At 30.7% G+C, this 15,163-nt stretch overlaps 2 protein-coding genes across 2 annotated transcripts in view; one reads left to right on the plus strand and one right to left on the minus strand.

Annotated features, from left to right (window-relative positions):
- Mms19 (MMS19 nucleotide excision repair protein) overlaps nt 1-5,404 on the minus strand; it is a 41,224-nt gene extending 35,820 nt beyond the window's left edge. The window contains exons 1-2 of the mRNA XM_067267931.1: nt 5,300-5,404; nt 178-229 (exon numbers count right to left, since the gene is read on the minus strand). Coding sequence (XP_067124032.1) covers nt 178-229; nt 5,300-5,369 — 122 coding nt within the window. The 5' untranslated portion in view covers nt 5,370-5,404. The remainder of the gene's footprint in view (nt 1-177; nt 230-5,299) is intronic.
- A 1,645-nt stretch (nt 5,405-7,049) lies between these two features.
- On the plus strand, nt 7,050-8,756 carry LOC136973230 (zinc finger BED domain-containing protein 5-like). The gene has a single exon (XM_067267935.1). The coding sequence runs from the start codon at nt 7,050-7,052 to the stop codon at nt 8,754-8,756; it is 1,707 nt and encodes a 568-aa protein (XP_067124036.1).
- Nucleotides 8,757-15,163: the final 6,407 nt, after the last annotated feature.

The raw sequence follows: 15,163 nt of genomic DNA on the forward strand, positions 1-15,163 counted from the left end.
AATATTTTTTAAAAGACTTATTTCATTTATAATAAATAAAATATATTTTTTTACAGTTTTATTTATTTGATTTTCTCACATTATTAAACATAATCAAGCAATAAATAGCTATGAATGAAATATATTTATTAAAAAACTTTTTAAATATGTATAATCTTCTATGATAAATTAACTTACCCTAGTTCTTCAACAAAAGAATAAATTTTCAGATCATTATCAGCAGATACATCTAACATAAAAGAAGAGAAAAAAATTAAATATTTTAATAATTGAAACAAGTAAAAATTTGAAATCAATTTTTAATTATACTACCTTTCATACTTTATTATAGATTTAAAAAAATAACATTAATTTCCTTCAACTAGAGTTTCTCAAACAGGATCCCGGTTGTTTTTTTAACCTGGGAAATCCCACAAATTTCTTAAAAATTCACTTTTATCTTATTTTGTGTTAAGGTTAAAGAAATTTTGCCAATAGAAAGTATAATTAACTCATAAACTGTCAGAATACATTTGTATTTACTAATTTTAAACCTAGTTATTAGTTTTTAAAATTTTTGCTTGTTATGGCATGTCACAAATAGTCAATAACAAATACATGGCTTATTTGCGACAAGACTCTCAAAATTCTTTACTTGTCAGAGTAAATTTAAGTGAAATACAATAATTTCAAGGTAATATGAAATACAATGATTTTCTTCTGTAAGATTGGCAACACTGCATTGTCTTGAGGTAGGGGAGACCATGTCTGGACAAGTGAGAAAAGTCAGAACCCTTTTTCACAAGAGAAAATCTGGAAAATCTGGAATAATTGTGCTTATGCTGCCTTAATTTTTAACCATGCCCAGTAGCTTCAATAACTGCATTATGCCAGGTTATGCAAATTGGACAAGGATACAAATGAGTACGAAGTCTGCAAGTATGAAGTTTTTCTTCATAAACCTGATTACTAAAGACAAACAAACAGCCAAACTATTCGGCTATGATGTTTCTGTTAAAGCAGTCGAGGTAGACAAATCAAGAATACTAGAGAACAGAAGAAGTACTACAATCTTGAAACAAACTAGAAATCTTCCAGGCTACGGGTGAAAAACACATAACATCTGTCTTCTCTTAAATGCATTAATCACGATTCCAATCACATCAATTGAATCGGAAAGAGCATTCTTGGTAGCAAGACTTTTCATTACTAAAATAAGAATTAGATTGAGTGATTGGAGTATCGACCATCTTTGGTTTTCAAAATCTTGTAAAAATTTACAATAATATTTTGTATTATGTTTTATTTAAAAAATGAAAATTACTTTCTAACTTAGAAGTTTGATCTATGTTCATTTTATTATTTAAATTTTCAACTAAATTCAAAGCATTTTATTGCTGTTATTGTTTTATGGTTTCCAACAAACTTTAATAAATTTTTTCTATTTGTGAAAATTTCTATGTAATTCAAAGGTAATTTTTAATATATATCTTACATAGCATTATTAAATTACTTTAAAAAATGAAAAATAATTATATCATTTGATTTCAAGATATTTTGTATATCTTAAAAATAATTAATTCTATCCCAGAAAACAGTTCAGTTTTATCCCAGAATCCGGGACAAGCAAAAAACCGGAAAATGAGAAATTCTACCTTCAACTTAAACAAAACATATTTTTAAAATTAATTAACAAAATATTTTTAAAAAGTCCTATTGACTCAATTTAATTAACATTTAAATTCACACAAAAAATATTTGTTCAAGGCACACTATTTGTTCTACTTAAGAATATTGCATATTTTATATTTTAAAATGTTCAATGTTGATTTTTCAGTATTTTTTTAATGTGAATTTAAAATATTTAGTAAAATGTACAGAAATTCATAAAAAATATTCCATATATTTCTGTATATTAAAACTGTATGAGTACAGTACATGCATTGCTATACCTTGTTTTTTTAAATATTTTATTTGATTTTTTGATTCTTTTCCTTAGTATAAATATTCATTTCATTACAAGACATTCAATCTATTGATTTATAACTTTTGTTTACAAATATTATATCTGTTATTAATTTGTCTATTTTAATTTCTCCTTATTTCCTATTATTTCTTATTTACTTTTTATTTTGCAGTAATAAATCCATTGTATTTATTTTATACATTTATTAGGCTGCAATTTGTAAAAACTGTACCTATTTTATATGTATTTTTATACACATTGCAGTAATTAGTCTAAGAAAAGTTCTCAATGAGGGGACCTATTCTGAGTTGTATCGTTAAGCTAACAAATACAATAAAAACCACTTTTTATAGGAACCACGATTGGCATTTAATCAACTGTGAAAATGCTTTTCCGAGCCGGATGTTTCATTTTCAGTTCAGATAGCCACGTGCAATAACTAAACTTTTCTTATTGATCATTCTCAAGGTGATGTTAGAAATGTAACAAAAGCAAAAAGAACATGGCGACTTTAGGTATAAAGATGATATTACTTCACCAGCAACTGGAGAGAGAAAATTAGGGTCAAGTTTGAAGGAAGCTCAAAATTTCCGACAAAAAAGAAAATCAAATTTTGATATAAATTTTTTTTTTTTACAAATCAACAAACTATACTTTACTTTTTATTTTTTGTAGTATTTAATTATATTAATAACAAATATTGTTTATAATACATTTCTAGCGATTTCTTCTTTTTACTATAAAATTCATTTGATTTTTATAGGTAGCTTTTAGTAGCTTTTTTGCAATCAAAAGATGACAAACAAAATTTTTAGTGTTTTCCTTTTTAAATTGTACCTTATTTTATGATATGGTACAACTGGAGCTTCACATGTAAAAACATAATTCAATTAACAACTTAATTTCAAAATTATACATTTTTGAAGTCTGTTATAACTGGTCTAATTTTGATAACATATACAATAAACTTGGTAGAGTCATGTTGGCACTCATAATAACACTATAACTTATGTTTGGCACAACACTGCTGAAAGGTTGCAACCCCTGGCTCAAATATTGCAATATGAATCTGGATTCTCATCAAATAGGCCTACTCCTTTGCTCAAACTATTCATTTTACGGTAACCTTCTTATAATCTTGTAAATGTGAAGAAGGTTTGTAATGCCATCTGATATATCACCTATTTGATTTGTCTCCATGTATGCATGATATAATGAGGGGCTAGTGTAATTTATCATAATTCAATAAAATAATTTTACTATTTAATTATTTATTAAACTAGTTTTGAAATAAGTTAAACATTATTCAAATACAAATCTCGGATTAGATACATATCAGAAATTTTAAAAAATTGCCGTATCTTAAGGAGTCATTGAATTATTTACTATTTTCTAACAATTAAACAAATCAGACATTTAATTATTTTTAAAACTATGTGAATACATAAAATTAAATCCATTTTTCCTGTTTAGTAGCAATAAGTAAACGGTTAATGCTACCTATGGTTCCAAGATGGCAGCTCGTCTGTTTCCAGCAAGAAAACAGTGGGGACGTACGTTCTAACCTAACCTATTCTAATAATTTTGTTGGTAATAATTATGGTAATTTATTAGAATAGGTTAGGTTAGGTTAGAACGTGCGTCCCCACTGTTCCCCTCTTCTATTTGCTGGAATCAGAGACGAGCTGCCATCTTGGAACCATAAATAACATTAACCAAGTAAACTTTTATTCTTTAAAGAAATTATGGGGATACTATAGATTACCACCTATGGAATTTCAGGGTCTTTGGGTATATATCTGAACTCAAGAGACTGAGACGAGTTCAACGATACCCTACTTTTGGACCGGAGACAAAAAATAAAAAAGTTATCATACTTTTTTCCAGCGATCGCGATGTTTTTTTCCAGCAATCAGCAATCGCACGATGATTAGGTAGTCGCGTCACTCTCTCCGCCAAGTCAGCCTCGTTATCGCGATCGGGAGTCACATCACTTAAAATTGCCTTTAGTAGACGTTTCCCCTCTTTTTTTTACTTTGTTCAAAAATTACCGTGAATCAATAACTAGTGACGTTTAGCACATGGTGGCCTGCCAGCGGCTCCCTCCGGGAGGTCAGTCAGGAGCACAAACAGTGGGAACGGCCGCCATGTTTGCTGCCATTAACAAGTAACATTAACAGTAACAAGTAACATTAACCGAAATGGCGATCGCGCAGATGATCAGAAGTAGCGTCGCTCTCTCCACTCTAGTATTGCGTATTTAACCTTCCTGGAGATGACCGTAGTCCAACGTCATGGTTTGCAGACTTTACCGCAAGATGGCAGTACTAGCAACTATGGTGCCGTCTTCATGAGAGCATGAAAAAAGTATGATAACTTAAAAAGTATGATAACTTTTTATTTTTCGTCTCCAGTCCAAAAATAGGGTACCGTTGAATTCGTCTCGGTCCCCTGAGCAGGGCCGGATTTACATAAGGGCATTTGGGGCCTGTGCCCAGGGCCCCCACAAAACTAAAAAAAATTATGTTTAAACATAATTTTTTTTTCTATTACCGCGACATCCTAGTGTGGTCTAATCATGAGGGCAACAGGCAGAGAAAACCAAACCCGGGAAAAAACCTATGAAACATCGGAAAATTTCAGGAAAAAATTTCACATAGGTATTTTTCAGTTAAATTAAAATAATTAGTTTTACACAATAAAATATATGTATGTTTACAATAACCTTACTTTTAAATGAAATTTACAATTTCTAGTTCAAATCTAATTGAAAGTACAGTATTTTGTGTAAATTTTCTAAATCATCAAATTTGCCTACTCTTAAAGGGGGACCCCACCGAATTTGTGCCCAGGGCCCCTGGATTGGTAAATCCGGCCCTGCCCCTGAGTTCAAATATATAATCAAAGTCCTGAAAGTCCATAGGTGGTAATCTATAGTACACCCGAAATTATTATTAAATTAAATTCACATATCAATTATAAAATTAGTTGCAGCTAGCAATTTCAATTGTCAATATTTCTGTAGTACGTAAGGTAAGCAATTGTAAAATCTCAATCAACATAAATTAGTAATAACATAATATTTAGTTATGATTTAATGTAATAAATTTTTAAATATCCAAGTGTATAATTACTAGATAAATTTTATTTAAATTAATTAATAATTTTAATGTAAAATGCTCATTTCTCATATCTCAAAATATTTCTACAGTAACACGTGACTGCTGTTTACTTTACTTCACTGTAACTTCTAGGTGATATCATCAAATAAAATCCATCTTTATTTCTCATTTATATTTTCTAATAAGTAAAGCTAAATACGATAAATTAAAAATAACTATTGTAATGACTTACTTTTCCATTTATTAGCTAAAGCAGATAAACTTTCATCTAAATCAATTTCTTCTAACATGTCGGCTGCCATCTTTATAACGATTACACTGCCCTCTGTTTTATCAGAAAAAAATAACGGACTGAGCGAGCGTTAATGTCAATTTCTACCACACTGTGGCGCATATGCAGCGTCCGATCCGAAGAGTAAACCTTGCGCGTTTTTCATTGTTTATTGTACTGTCAACGTCGAAGAAGTCGTTATACGTTAAATAAAATGGAATGTAGTGTGTGCGGTTTAGAATATAATCACAGACAAAGTTTAAACAGGCGTTTTAAGGCAAGCAAGCATGTAAAGTATTGGCAAAAGTATTTACGTGCAGGTTGTTTACCTACGTATCACAAAAAAGAACAGTTTTTTTTTTTAATATCAAGCATCTGAACCTGAACTGTTTGTTTGGACTGACCAGAGATGGAGAAATGGCTGTTTATTATTCAGCAGGAAGTTTCATTATGTGGAGGTCGCAAAAACGCATAGAAATTGTGAATAACTAGTTAAGCAACGCTGCATCAGCGTGTAGTCGGAACGTAACTGCTCGCACCTTTATTTTCTAGATCAGTGTTTCCCAAAGTGGGGCGTACGCCCCACAGGGGGGCAATTTGCTGGTTGGAGGGGGGCAATTTGAGAATTGACATGACATAATTTACCCCCTTCGCTATGAGCATTTTTAACGCAACGCTTTAGGTGACTAATAATATGAAAAAGCAATTTTTTAAATAGAGGACTTTAATTATTTATAATAATTTTTAAGATGGTATCAAAACCTAAACTGTTATTAGAGTCCGCAAGTACAGTAGAGACTCGTAAATCGGAACCCCGGTAATAGGAATCGCCGGTAATCGGCACGATTTTCAGTCGTACTGTGTCGTGCTGAATCGAACATTTTTGATACTAAATTTACTTCTAAAGTATAATTTTCATGTTTTTATATTCTTCAATATATTTATTTTGTTTGTACAAAATGCAGAAATAATTTTTAACGATACGATAGCCTCGATTATTATTATAAAAATTTTCGTTAGGCTTAAAATCGACGAAAATTCAACACGAAGCGACACGCAACGGAGAAAAATTTAAACATCGGACAGGTTAATATATTTTTTCGTACATAAACCGTAATCGGAACAAATCCCTAATCTGAACAACCCCAGTCCCCAATTGATTCCGATTTTCGGTTCACTACTGTAACTTTTCAGCTTTTCTCTTTGCTGTATCTCTTGTCGCAGAAATCTTGTATCTTTTAAAGTCGCACAACGTTTTTGCAAAATTTTTCTAAGAATTTAACTCTATATTTTTAACACCTATATGTCGTAATATTTTTAATTGTCTGTCATTTATATGATTAAATGAATTTATTGATACATGTTGTATAAATATAATTTTTACGTATTGAATAATTTTTGTTTATTTTTTAAACATTTAACTTTTTATATAAGTTTTTAAAGTTTAAAACTATTGATAATATTTATAAACTAATAAATTGTGCTATTTTTGTTAGTTTGAATATCTCTAATAGGAGTGTCTTTGATAAAGGAGTCCATAAGAATTTAATTCCCGCAATCTAATCTTCTGGAATCTTCAGGGCTTGCGTTTATCCCTAGTATTACTTGCGGCAAAATGTATATCTACACAAAAACAATTTTTTCTTAATTTACGTTTACTCTGTCACATTGAATTATTTTTACAAAATTTTATTTTTTTAGCCCATAAAAAATGAGTGGAACAACAAAAAAGAAAGTTCGTCAATATTCAGAGGAATATCTGAAATATGGATTCATACCAGCAGTTAATGATGAGAGGATGCCGTTTTGCTTAATATGCCAGCAATGTTTGACAAACGAATCTATGAAATTGGGTCGGCTTGAAGCACATTTGAAGGCCAAACACAAGGACTATATTAATTCAGATTTAAGTTTCTTCAAAACATTGAAGGAAAAGTTCGAGAAAAGGACGACAATTACTTCAATATTCACGTCTAGAAATGTAACAAATAGTCGTATCCAAGAGGCTAGTTACCAAATCTCTTTGTTAATTGCTAAATCAGGGAAGAGCCACACAATAGGGGAGAATCTAATAAAGCCCTCTATTTCTGCTTTTATGAAAACCGTTTTAGAAAAAGATGACGAGGATGTAGTAGCAATGCCTCTTAGTAACAATACTGTCAGCCGAAGGATCGACGAGATGGGCGATGAGATTGAAAAACAACTTGTTTTGAAACTAAAAACCAGAAATTTTTCTGTGCAGATGGACGAGTCAACTCTAAGAGACAGTGAGGCCGTTCTTATCACTTATGTTAGATATATTGAACGTGGACAGTTTGCAGAAGAAATGCTATTTTGTAAACAATTAGAAAGCACTACCAAATCGAGAGACATTTACAACATATTCAAATGCTACTTGGATGACAATGAGATCCCCATGAAGAATGTTATTTCGTGTGCTGCAGATGGTGCCCCCAATATGATGGGCAAGAAAAATGGTTGTTTACAATTGATGAAAGCTGATAATCCAGAAATGACCCTTATTCACTGCGTTATTCATAAAGAAAACTTGGTGGCTAAAAACATGTCTCCTATCCTCCATGAAACACTAAATGCAGTTATCAAATGCATTAACTCGATAAAAGCCAGCGCTAAAACCGAGCGCTTATTTAAGCTATTTTGTGAGGAGCAAAATGAAGGCCATGTACGATTGTTACTACACACTGAAGTAAGGTGGCTATCAAAAGGGAATTGTTTAAAACGATTTATTGAGTTGTTTGATTCGCTTAAAAAGTTTTTAATTGATAAGCCTGAAATGAAGTTCTTATTGACAACAAATGGCAAAGCATATGTAAGTTACTTAGCCGATATTTTTGAGAAGCTAAATATATTGAACAAGCAATTACAAGGACCAAGCAAAACACTGGTCGATGCCAAAGCAAAAATATTTGGTTTTGTTAAAAATCTAGAATTAAGTCAGAAACACTTAAGTAACAGAAATTTTGAACAGTTTCATTGGCTCAACAAGTGTAATGTTTCTGACTCTGCAATACTTGAAATTGTTAATCATTTAAAAATTTTAATTACGGATTTTAAAGAGAGATTTGCTGATTTAAAAGAAATGAATTTTCCGACATGGATGGTGCAACCAGTTTTGGTGGATTTAGCTGATATATCCAATCTGCAATATCAAGAAGAACTCGCGGAGTTGCAAAGTAACGAATCTGTAATAACTCTATTTAATATTAAAGGTGCGATGGCATGGCTTTGCGATGAAACAGAAGCAAAATACCCCAATATCACAAAATGTGCAAGAAAACTCTTATTACCGTTTTCATCTTCATATCTAGCTGAATGTGGCTTTAGTGCTGTGAGTGATTTGTTGACTGAAAAAAAGAAATCGTCTGGATATAACACAACGTGGAGATTTGAGACTTAAGCTAACTAAGCTTGAGCCAGATATAAAATCGCTGTGTAAAAAGCATCAAGTCCACAAATCACATTAAATTAAGTTTTAAAAATATCTTATTTTTATTTATTAAAAGTTCGTTTCTTTGTTTTGACAACAGTTGTAAGAAATCGCTTTCAAAATTATCATTCGTATTACTAAAAAGAACAAAAATAAATTTTTAACTAAAATTATTATATGGGGGGACATGATGATTTTAGAAATGTTAAAGTGGGGCGTGGCCTAAAAAGTTTGGGAAACACTGTTCTAGATTATGAGGGGAAAAAGAAACAAAGAATCATTCGTTCTCAACAATATATTTGATTTCTATTGGATCGTTTAAAGGTACAAATATAAGGTCGGAATAAGCCATTAATTAATTGCTATGCCAACGTTTCACGAAATTCTGATTGTCACTAAGGGCCTTGGACTTACAGATTGACTCGTAGCGATCTTTATTGTAACTCTTTAAAAATATTGAGTCAGTTATTTTTTTCACTCGACTCAATGTAACATAGGTAAGACCGATAGCTGTCTCTTTTTTCCTATATCTATTTTGATTTTTGGAAGAGTTAATCCCTGTGATTTACAGTGGCGTGCCGTGACATTTGATGATAGGGAAGCTGTGTTTCTGTAAGAAGCCGACTTCCAGGGGCAATCAGTTAATTGCGCGTCAGTCTAGGGCAGTGGTTCTTAACCTTTTTATACTTGCAGCCCACCAAATATTTCATAATTTTTTGTGACCCTCATTTTTTAAAATAATAATTTATATTCGATAATTTATTTATAATAAATTGATTTTTTTTATTATTGCTTTACTTTTTTATAAAATAAATGTAAATCATAACTTTATTATTTCATTTTCTATTTAAATAACATTCAAACTTCACAATTAAACATAAAAACTCATTTATTTTTAACAAAAAATAAAATAAACAATTAAAAATTCACAGAAAAAACAAAAAATATTCGAAAATAATTTAACGAGATTTCTTGTGATTTTGTAATTCCTTGAACTTTTATTCTTACAAACCCATATTTGATATAATCGCGATCGTATTTTCTAATTTTAATGTTACTTAATTTTATATTTTTAGTTTAGGACTTGTGGTTTTTTTTCCGTTGCGTTTTTCACTGTATCATCGTCGGAACTTTCACTAGTATTTTCTTCAGTATATTTTCTTTTTGAAGGTCCCGGTCCGTGATTACTTACATTAAAAAAATTTTCTAATGTTCCTTTCTGTTTTTTGCTCATTTTTGTGGGTTAATTATAAATAATTAAAACTAAACACACAATATAAGAAAGAAATGCACTATTATTAGATCCAAAGCCGATGCTAAAACTAAACTAAAACACCCACAACTTGTCGTAAAGATTTTGCATAACTTTTGCAAAAATATTTAAATTTTCTAACCCTACTATTTTTGCATAATTATTTTTAAAATTCCAAGCATTAATAGTTTCTTAAAATTGCTTTGGAATAAAAGAAGTAAATACTGCGGTGTAAGTAGCATATTTGCATTTATTTCTTCTGTACTAACAAAGTTGTATGTAGGAACAAATAAAAAACAAATAAAAAAAACTAAATAGGAAAACTTTATCTTTCTTATTTCACTTTTCAATACGATATTCGGTTATACATTAATTTTCTTCTTATTATAATCTGAAGGAAATTTTGCATAATTTGGCGGCCCCCGGCAAACTTCTTACGGACCCCCAGGAGGCCGCGGCCCCCTGTTAAGAATCACTGGTCTAAGGTCCATTCGTATTCATTTGTTCGATAAGCCAGTAAAAACTGTAGACTTCTCTAAAAGTATTTTTAATATCACAATTACATTCTGAATCGCTAGCCACGATATAAGGGCTAAACTTAAAGATAAATTATAAAAACTTACTCGGTGAAATAAAATTGCGATGGATATACATACCTGGTACAATAAATTGTCAAATTGTATTAATATACTTTTAAAAAAAATTATAATTAAAATACAGCTTTGTAAAGAAACGTACATAAAAATAACATAAAATATTCTTTACTTTTTAAATTTTAAAACAATTCACTTAGTCAAATAGCTCGATACGAGTAGCTAATGGATGGAATCGGAGACGGTCCAGGTAGGTATGTAGTGTGTGCGTGCCAAATCCTGAAGGTGCCGATACCGGTCAATGTCAAATGCCTCTTTTGTCGCATCACTAGTATATCTTAAAGGACGCCACAGGGCTGTTGTAAATTTTAAACGTTTCTCACCATAGCTGTAAAAATCTAACTATGTTAAGAAGCATTTGATGTGCCACTCTTTGTTATCGTATTTTACACCGTTTGTAATTATTAGTTCGGTGCATCTGTTGCACCGAGTAGAAAACTGCTCGTTGCTTGGTGTAGAATAAATATAATTATTTATTGGAATTGTCGTATTCATGATATAATTGCCACAAAGATAGTTTTCATGGCAAAGAAAGCCTGTAAGAAAGATGAAATTTGACCTAATGTCTAATGATGTTAATAATGGCACTAAGTTAGCAATATTTTTACCTCCATGAATTTTTTCTTCATAATTGCAGTTTTTATCTGAAACAGTTTGAAAACAATTCGAGCAGTATATATTTTTTTCAGAAATATCTGCGAATGCGTTATGGCATTTAGCGCAGTTTAAGTATTTTCTGGGAAGACCCTGAAAGAAAATAATAGTGAAAACTTATATACATAAAGAATAAATCAGCAGTTTTGCGTACTCTCAAATCCCGAGTTAAATATCACTGATACAAATAATCGCAGAATTAGAGTTAAATAAATGAATCCTACCGCCATTTTTTTAATCTATTCTTAAACTTTGATTGTCTCTGAGTATTGTTGCTTGCAGTGTTGTTTGTTAATTGTTATATTGATACTACGACCAATGACGCGCTGAACAATAAAAAGTTCGAAATTCATTAAATTATAAAATTACATTTTAAAGTAAAACAATAAAAATCGTATTTATATTTTTATATATTTACTAGCTGTTACCCGCGGCTTTGCCCGCGAGGATTTTGCAATTTGATAGAAATAGCCCTCAGTTGAGCCCCGAATATATAAAATTTGTACTGATTGCTTGTTTTTTAATGGTCAAACCTTTTGACTATTTTAAGTATGACTTAAACAATCAAAGTAAAATCATTTAATTTTTTAAATTTTACATATGAGAAAAATTTTGGAATCAAATAAAACTGGGGGAGAATAATGCAATCAGTCAACAAATATATAATTTAATTATATTTTTGTTCCAGCATGAGCTTTCATGACAGTCTTAATTCTTTCAGGTATGGCTTACACTAATAAAAAAAAAATTTTTGCTATTGCAAATAGCAGTCAAGAGATCTGATTTGCAGAATGGAGGTTTGGACCAAATTAATTTTCCTGGACCAATTTAATTTTACCATGTTTTCTATTGGATTGTTTACTGGCTAGTCTATTGTGTTGATGCATTTAGCTAAAATTTTTAACATTTTGAGCTCTGACAAGATGCATTGACATCTTGAAAAATGACATCATCCCCACCAAACATATATTCAGTGAATGAAATAATAAAGTTCTTTAAAATCATTAACTGTTGATGTAATAATGGTCAGCTTGCCTGATCCTTTATCTGGCATGCAACCCTAAATAATAACTGATGTAGGAAGTTTTGTTGCTTTAGGAAGTCATCCTTATAAGCTTCATTAGAATAGTGCCAGATGAGAGTTCCAGCATCCCACTCCATGACCAATGCATATTCATGACTCATTAAATATTTTGTCATCTACATTCCAGAATTGCTTTGTTTTGGCTCATTGTAACCTTATTTTATTATGTTTTGGTGTCAGTACTGGTTTTTGTTTTACTTCTATATATGAAAATCCCATTTTTTTAAAACTGATTTTTTACTGTTCTGTTAGACACTAACACTTGTTCTTTCCACATTCTAGTAATTACTTCGTTGTACTGTACATTTTTTATTTTCAAGACACGCTGCTTTTAGTTTCCTAACCTGATTGATGCTTTGATGTCTTCTGTGGTCAACTAGTTTGTACTTGCACCAAATTTTAGACACAGACGATAAATGAAGCGTGAAATGCCATAATGTTGTAAATGCCAAAAAACAAACTTTTCAGGAGAGAGAAAAAACACTTTTTCTAATAAACAAACTTTAATCAAATGCTATAAAAATTGTTTTAACAATTTACACTTTGAAATAAAACATTGGGTTTAATTTCAAACACCTAAGTATGATAGTAAGGAAACAAAAAAAGTTTAAAAACAGAGTTAGAGCCATAACGTTGTAAATGCCAAAATTGTGCAAGTGCATAAAGTTGTAAATGCCAAAAACAATTGCAATCATAAAATTAATGTTTCTACAGCTGATAAACGGTTTTGAATACCAAAAACTTACATTTAAATTATTAAACACAATTTACAAATTCAATATCAATTTTAACATTAAAAACTGGCAATAATCTATTAGTGACTGCTTCCTGGCTTCAACAATGTTGGGCCCACAGTTTTGGTACTTGAACTGGGCTGTAATCTTTATCAATTGTAATATAATTATGATAAACAAAGGAAAATATAAACAATAAGGTATTAATTTAGTGTAATAAAAGTTAAAATGTATTTAAAAACTTCAAATTTGAAAGATTAATGGAAGTCCGAATATCATTTTGAAATATCAAATAATAAAATGATACAGGTTAACTATTAATAAACTGGCATTCAGTTATCCGGTTCTACGTAAAAAACTCACTGCAATACAAATTGGAATAACAAAATGATGTAAATGTAAACCGTAACATCTTACGCGCCAAAAGTCACGTGGCTTGCACTTTGGCACTTAAAACGTTATGGCTTGCACATAAATTCATCTTCAAAATATAGCCACTTAGAGCGCCACTATTGCCACAATATTTTTTTGTAGGAAAAAACGTTGCATTTAAAATTCATTTCTTCAATAAAACGTATTTTGAGAAAAATGGCATTTACAACCTTATGGCATTGCACGCTTCAAATATATTTTTATAAGTTTCAAAATGGATTATTATAGCTTAAATTTTGATTTGAATAAAACAAAACAGCTTCTTTCCTAATTTTTTGTGTTAACACGTGTTGGCTCTTGATTACGATTTCACTACGGTCCGTCTCAGTCAATCTGTTCCTGCAGCTAAAAGCTTGTCTTTTAATTAAGACCTTGGTAGTGTATTCTAGCTCTTTGGGTACAACAAACGTCTAGACCAGGGGTGGCCAACAGTTTTTGCCCCGGGCCGAACAAAATATTAAAATTAAATCATGTACAAATACGCTGACCCGGGCGCAGGTCAATTTGTTCGAATAGACGTTCCTCACGCAAAAGGCCGAAAAATTTAGTTTAGTTTGATGGGATATGAAAACGTAACACCGAACCTATCTGTCAAGGAAATGCCTCCCGGGAAGATTTTTAATAGGAAAATGGCCGCTATTTAGATGAGGAAACTCCCCCGGAAAACCAAAAGAAATTCAACTCACGATTGGTTCAATTGTTTTATCCATTCGGCCTCTCGTGGTTAGTGGCATTCGTAACTGCACTGATAAACATAAAATAAAATTTATAATTTTTAAGATCCTTTGTTATATTGTATATTTCACTATAAAAAAGGCGTGTTTGTAAATTATATAATAAAAAGCAAAACAAAAACAATTTATCCATTAAAAATTTTGATTTATTGAAATTTAGTTTGTAGCTGTAATTTTTGCTACACAATCACAAAAATAAAATCAAAATAAATTTAATTATTAATTTATATTGCCAAAAAAAATTTTAGCGCATTTCTCGCAAAGAATTTTTTCGGAAGCAATCCAAAATTTTCTTCCATTTACATCAATATTGCAGTTGTGGCATGCACTATATTCTGAAGTTAGAAAGTAAGTAGATTTTAAACTTCAGTTACAATAATTGTGATTATTAATAAACTAACAAGAATTCTAAAAACCAACCTGTAGTAGGTCTTTCGTGTCTAGCAGATGAATCTGCAGCATCTCTAATGTGATCGTTTAAACTTAATAGTCATTTGTTTTCTAACTAATTCGTTTTAATATCAGGTGTACACGGAAATCAGTTCCCCACTGTACTGAGCAAGTGATTGGTTCGGTCAAGCTTTTGTTTAAGTAAAATTCTGGCTCTTTCAACAGGGTTTTATTTATGTCCCCATTCCCTGATCTCTTAACTATTTAATTACTTCTTAAGTAGAAATAAGTCGAAACCAGTTACTTTGTACTTGAATATCTGTAGTCTTGGGAAAACATTGGAAAGACAAATTTTTATGACAACGGATACTTAGATCGTAAATTTAAGGAAAATAAATTCTAGAGCTTTTTTTGTACCTTGTACAAAATTTCTCATTCATTAAA

Source organism: Centruroides vittatus, unplaced genomic scaffold, assembly GCF_030686945.1.
Source record: "Centruroides vittatus isolate TY-2023 unplaced genomic scaffold, ASM3068694v2 contig_3119, whole genome shotgun sequence".
In the NCBI taxonomy this organism is placed as follows: domain Eukaryota; kingdom Metazoa; phylum Arthropoda; class Arachnida; order Scorpiones; family Buthidae; genus Centruroides; species Centruroides vittatus.

Coding starts and splice junctions, on each gene's coding strand:
- LOC136973230 (XM_067267935.1), top strand. CDS start 7,050: ATGAGTGGAACAACAAAAAAGAAAGTTCGTCAATATTCAGAGGAATAT.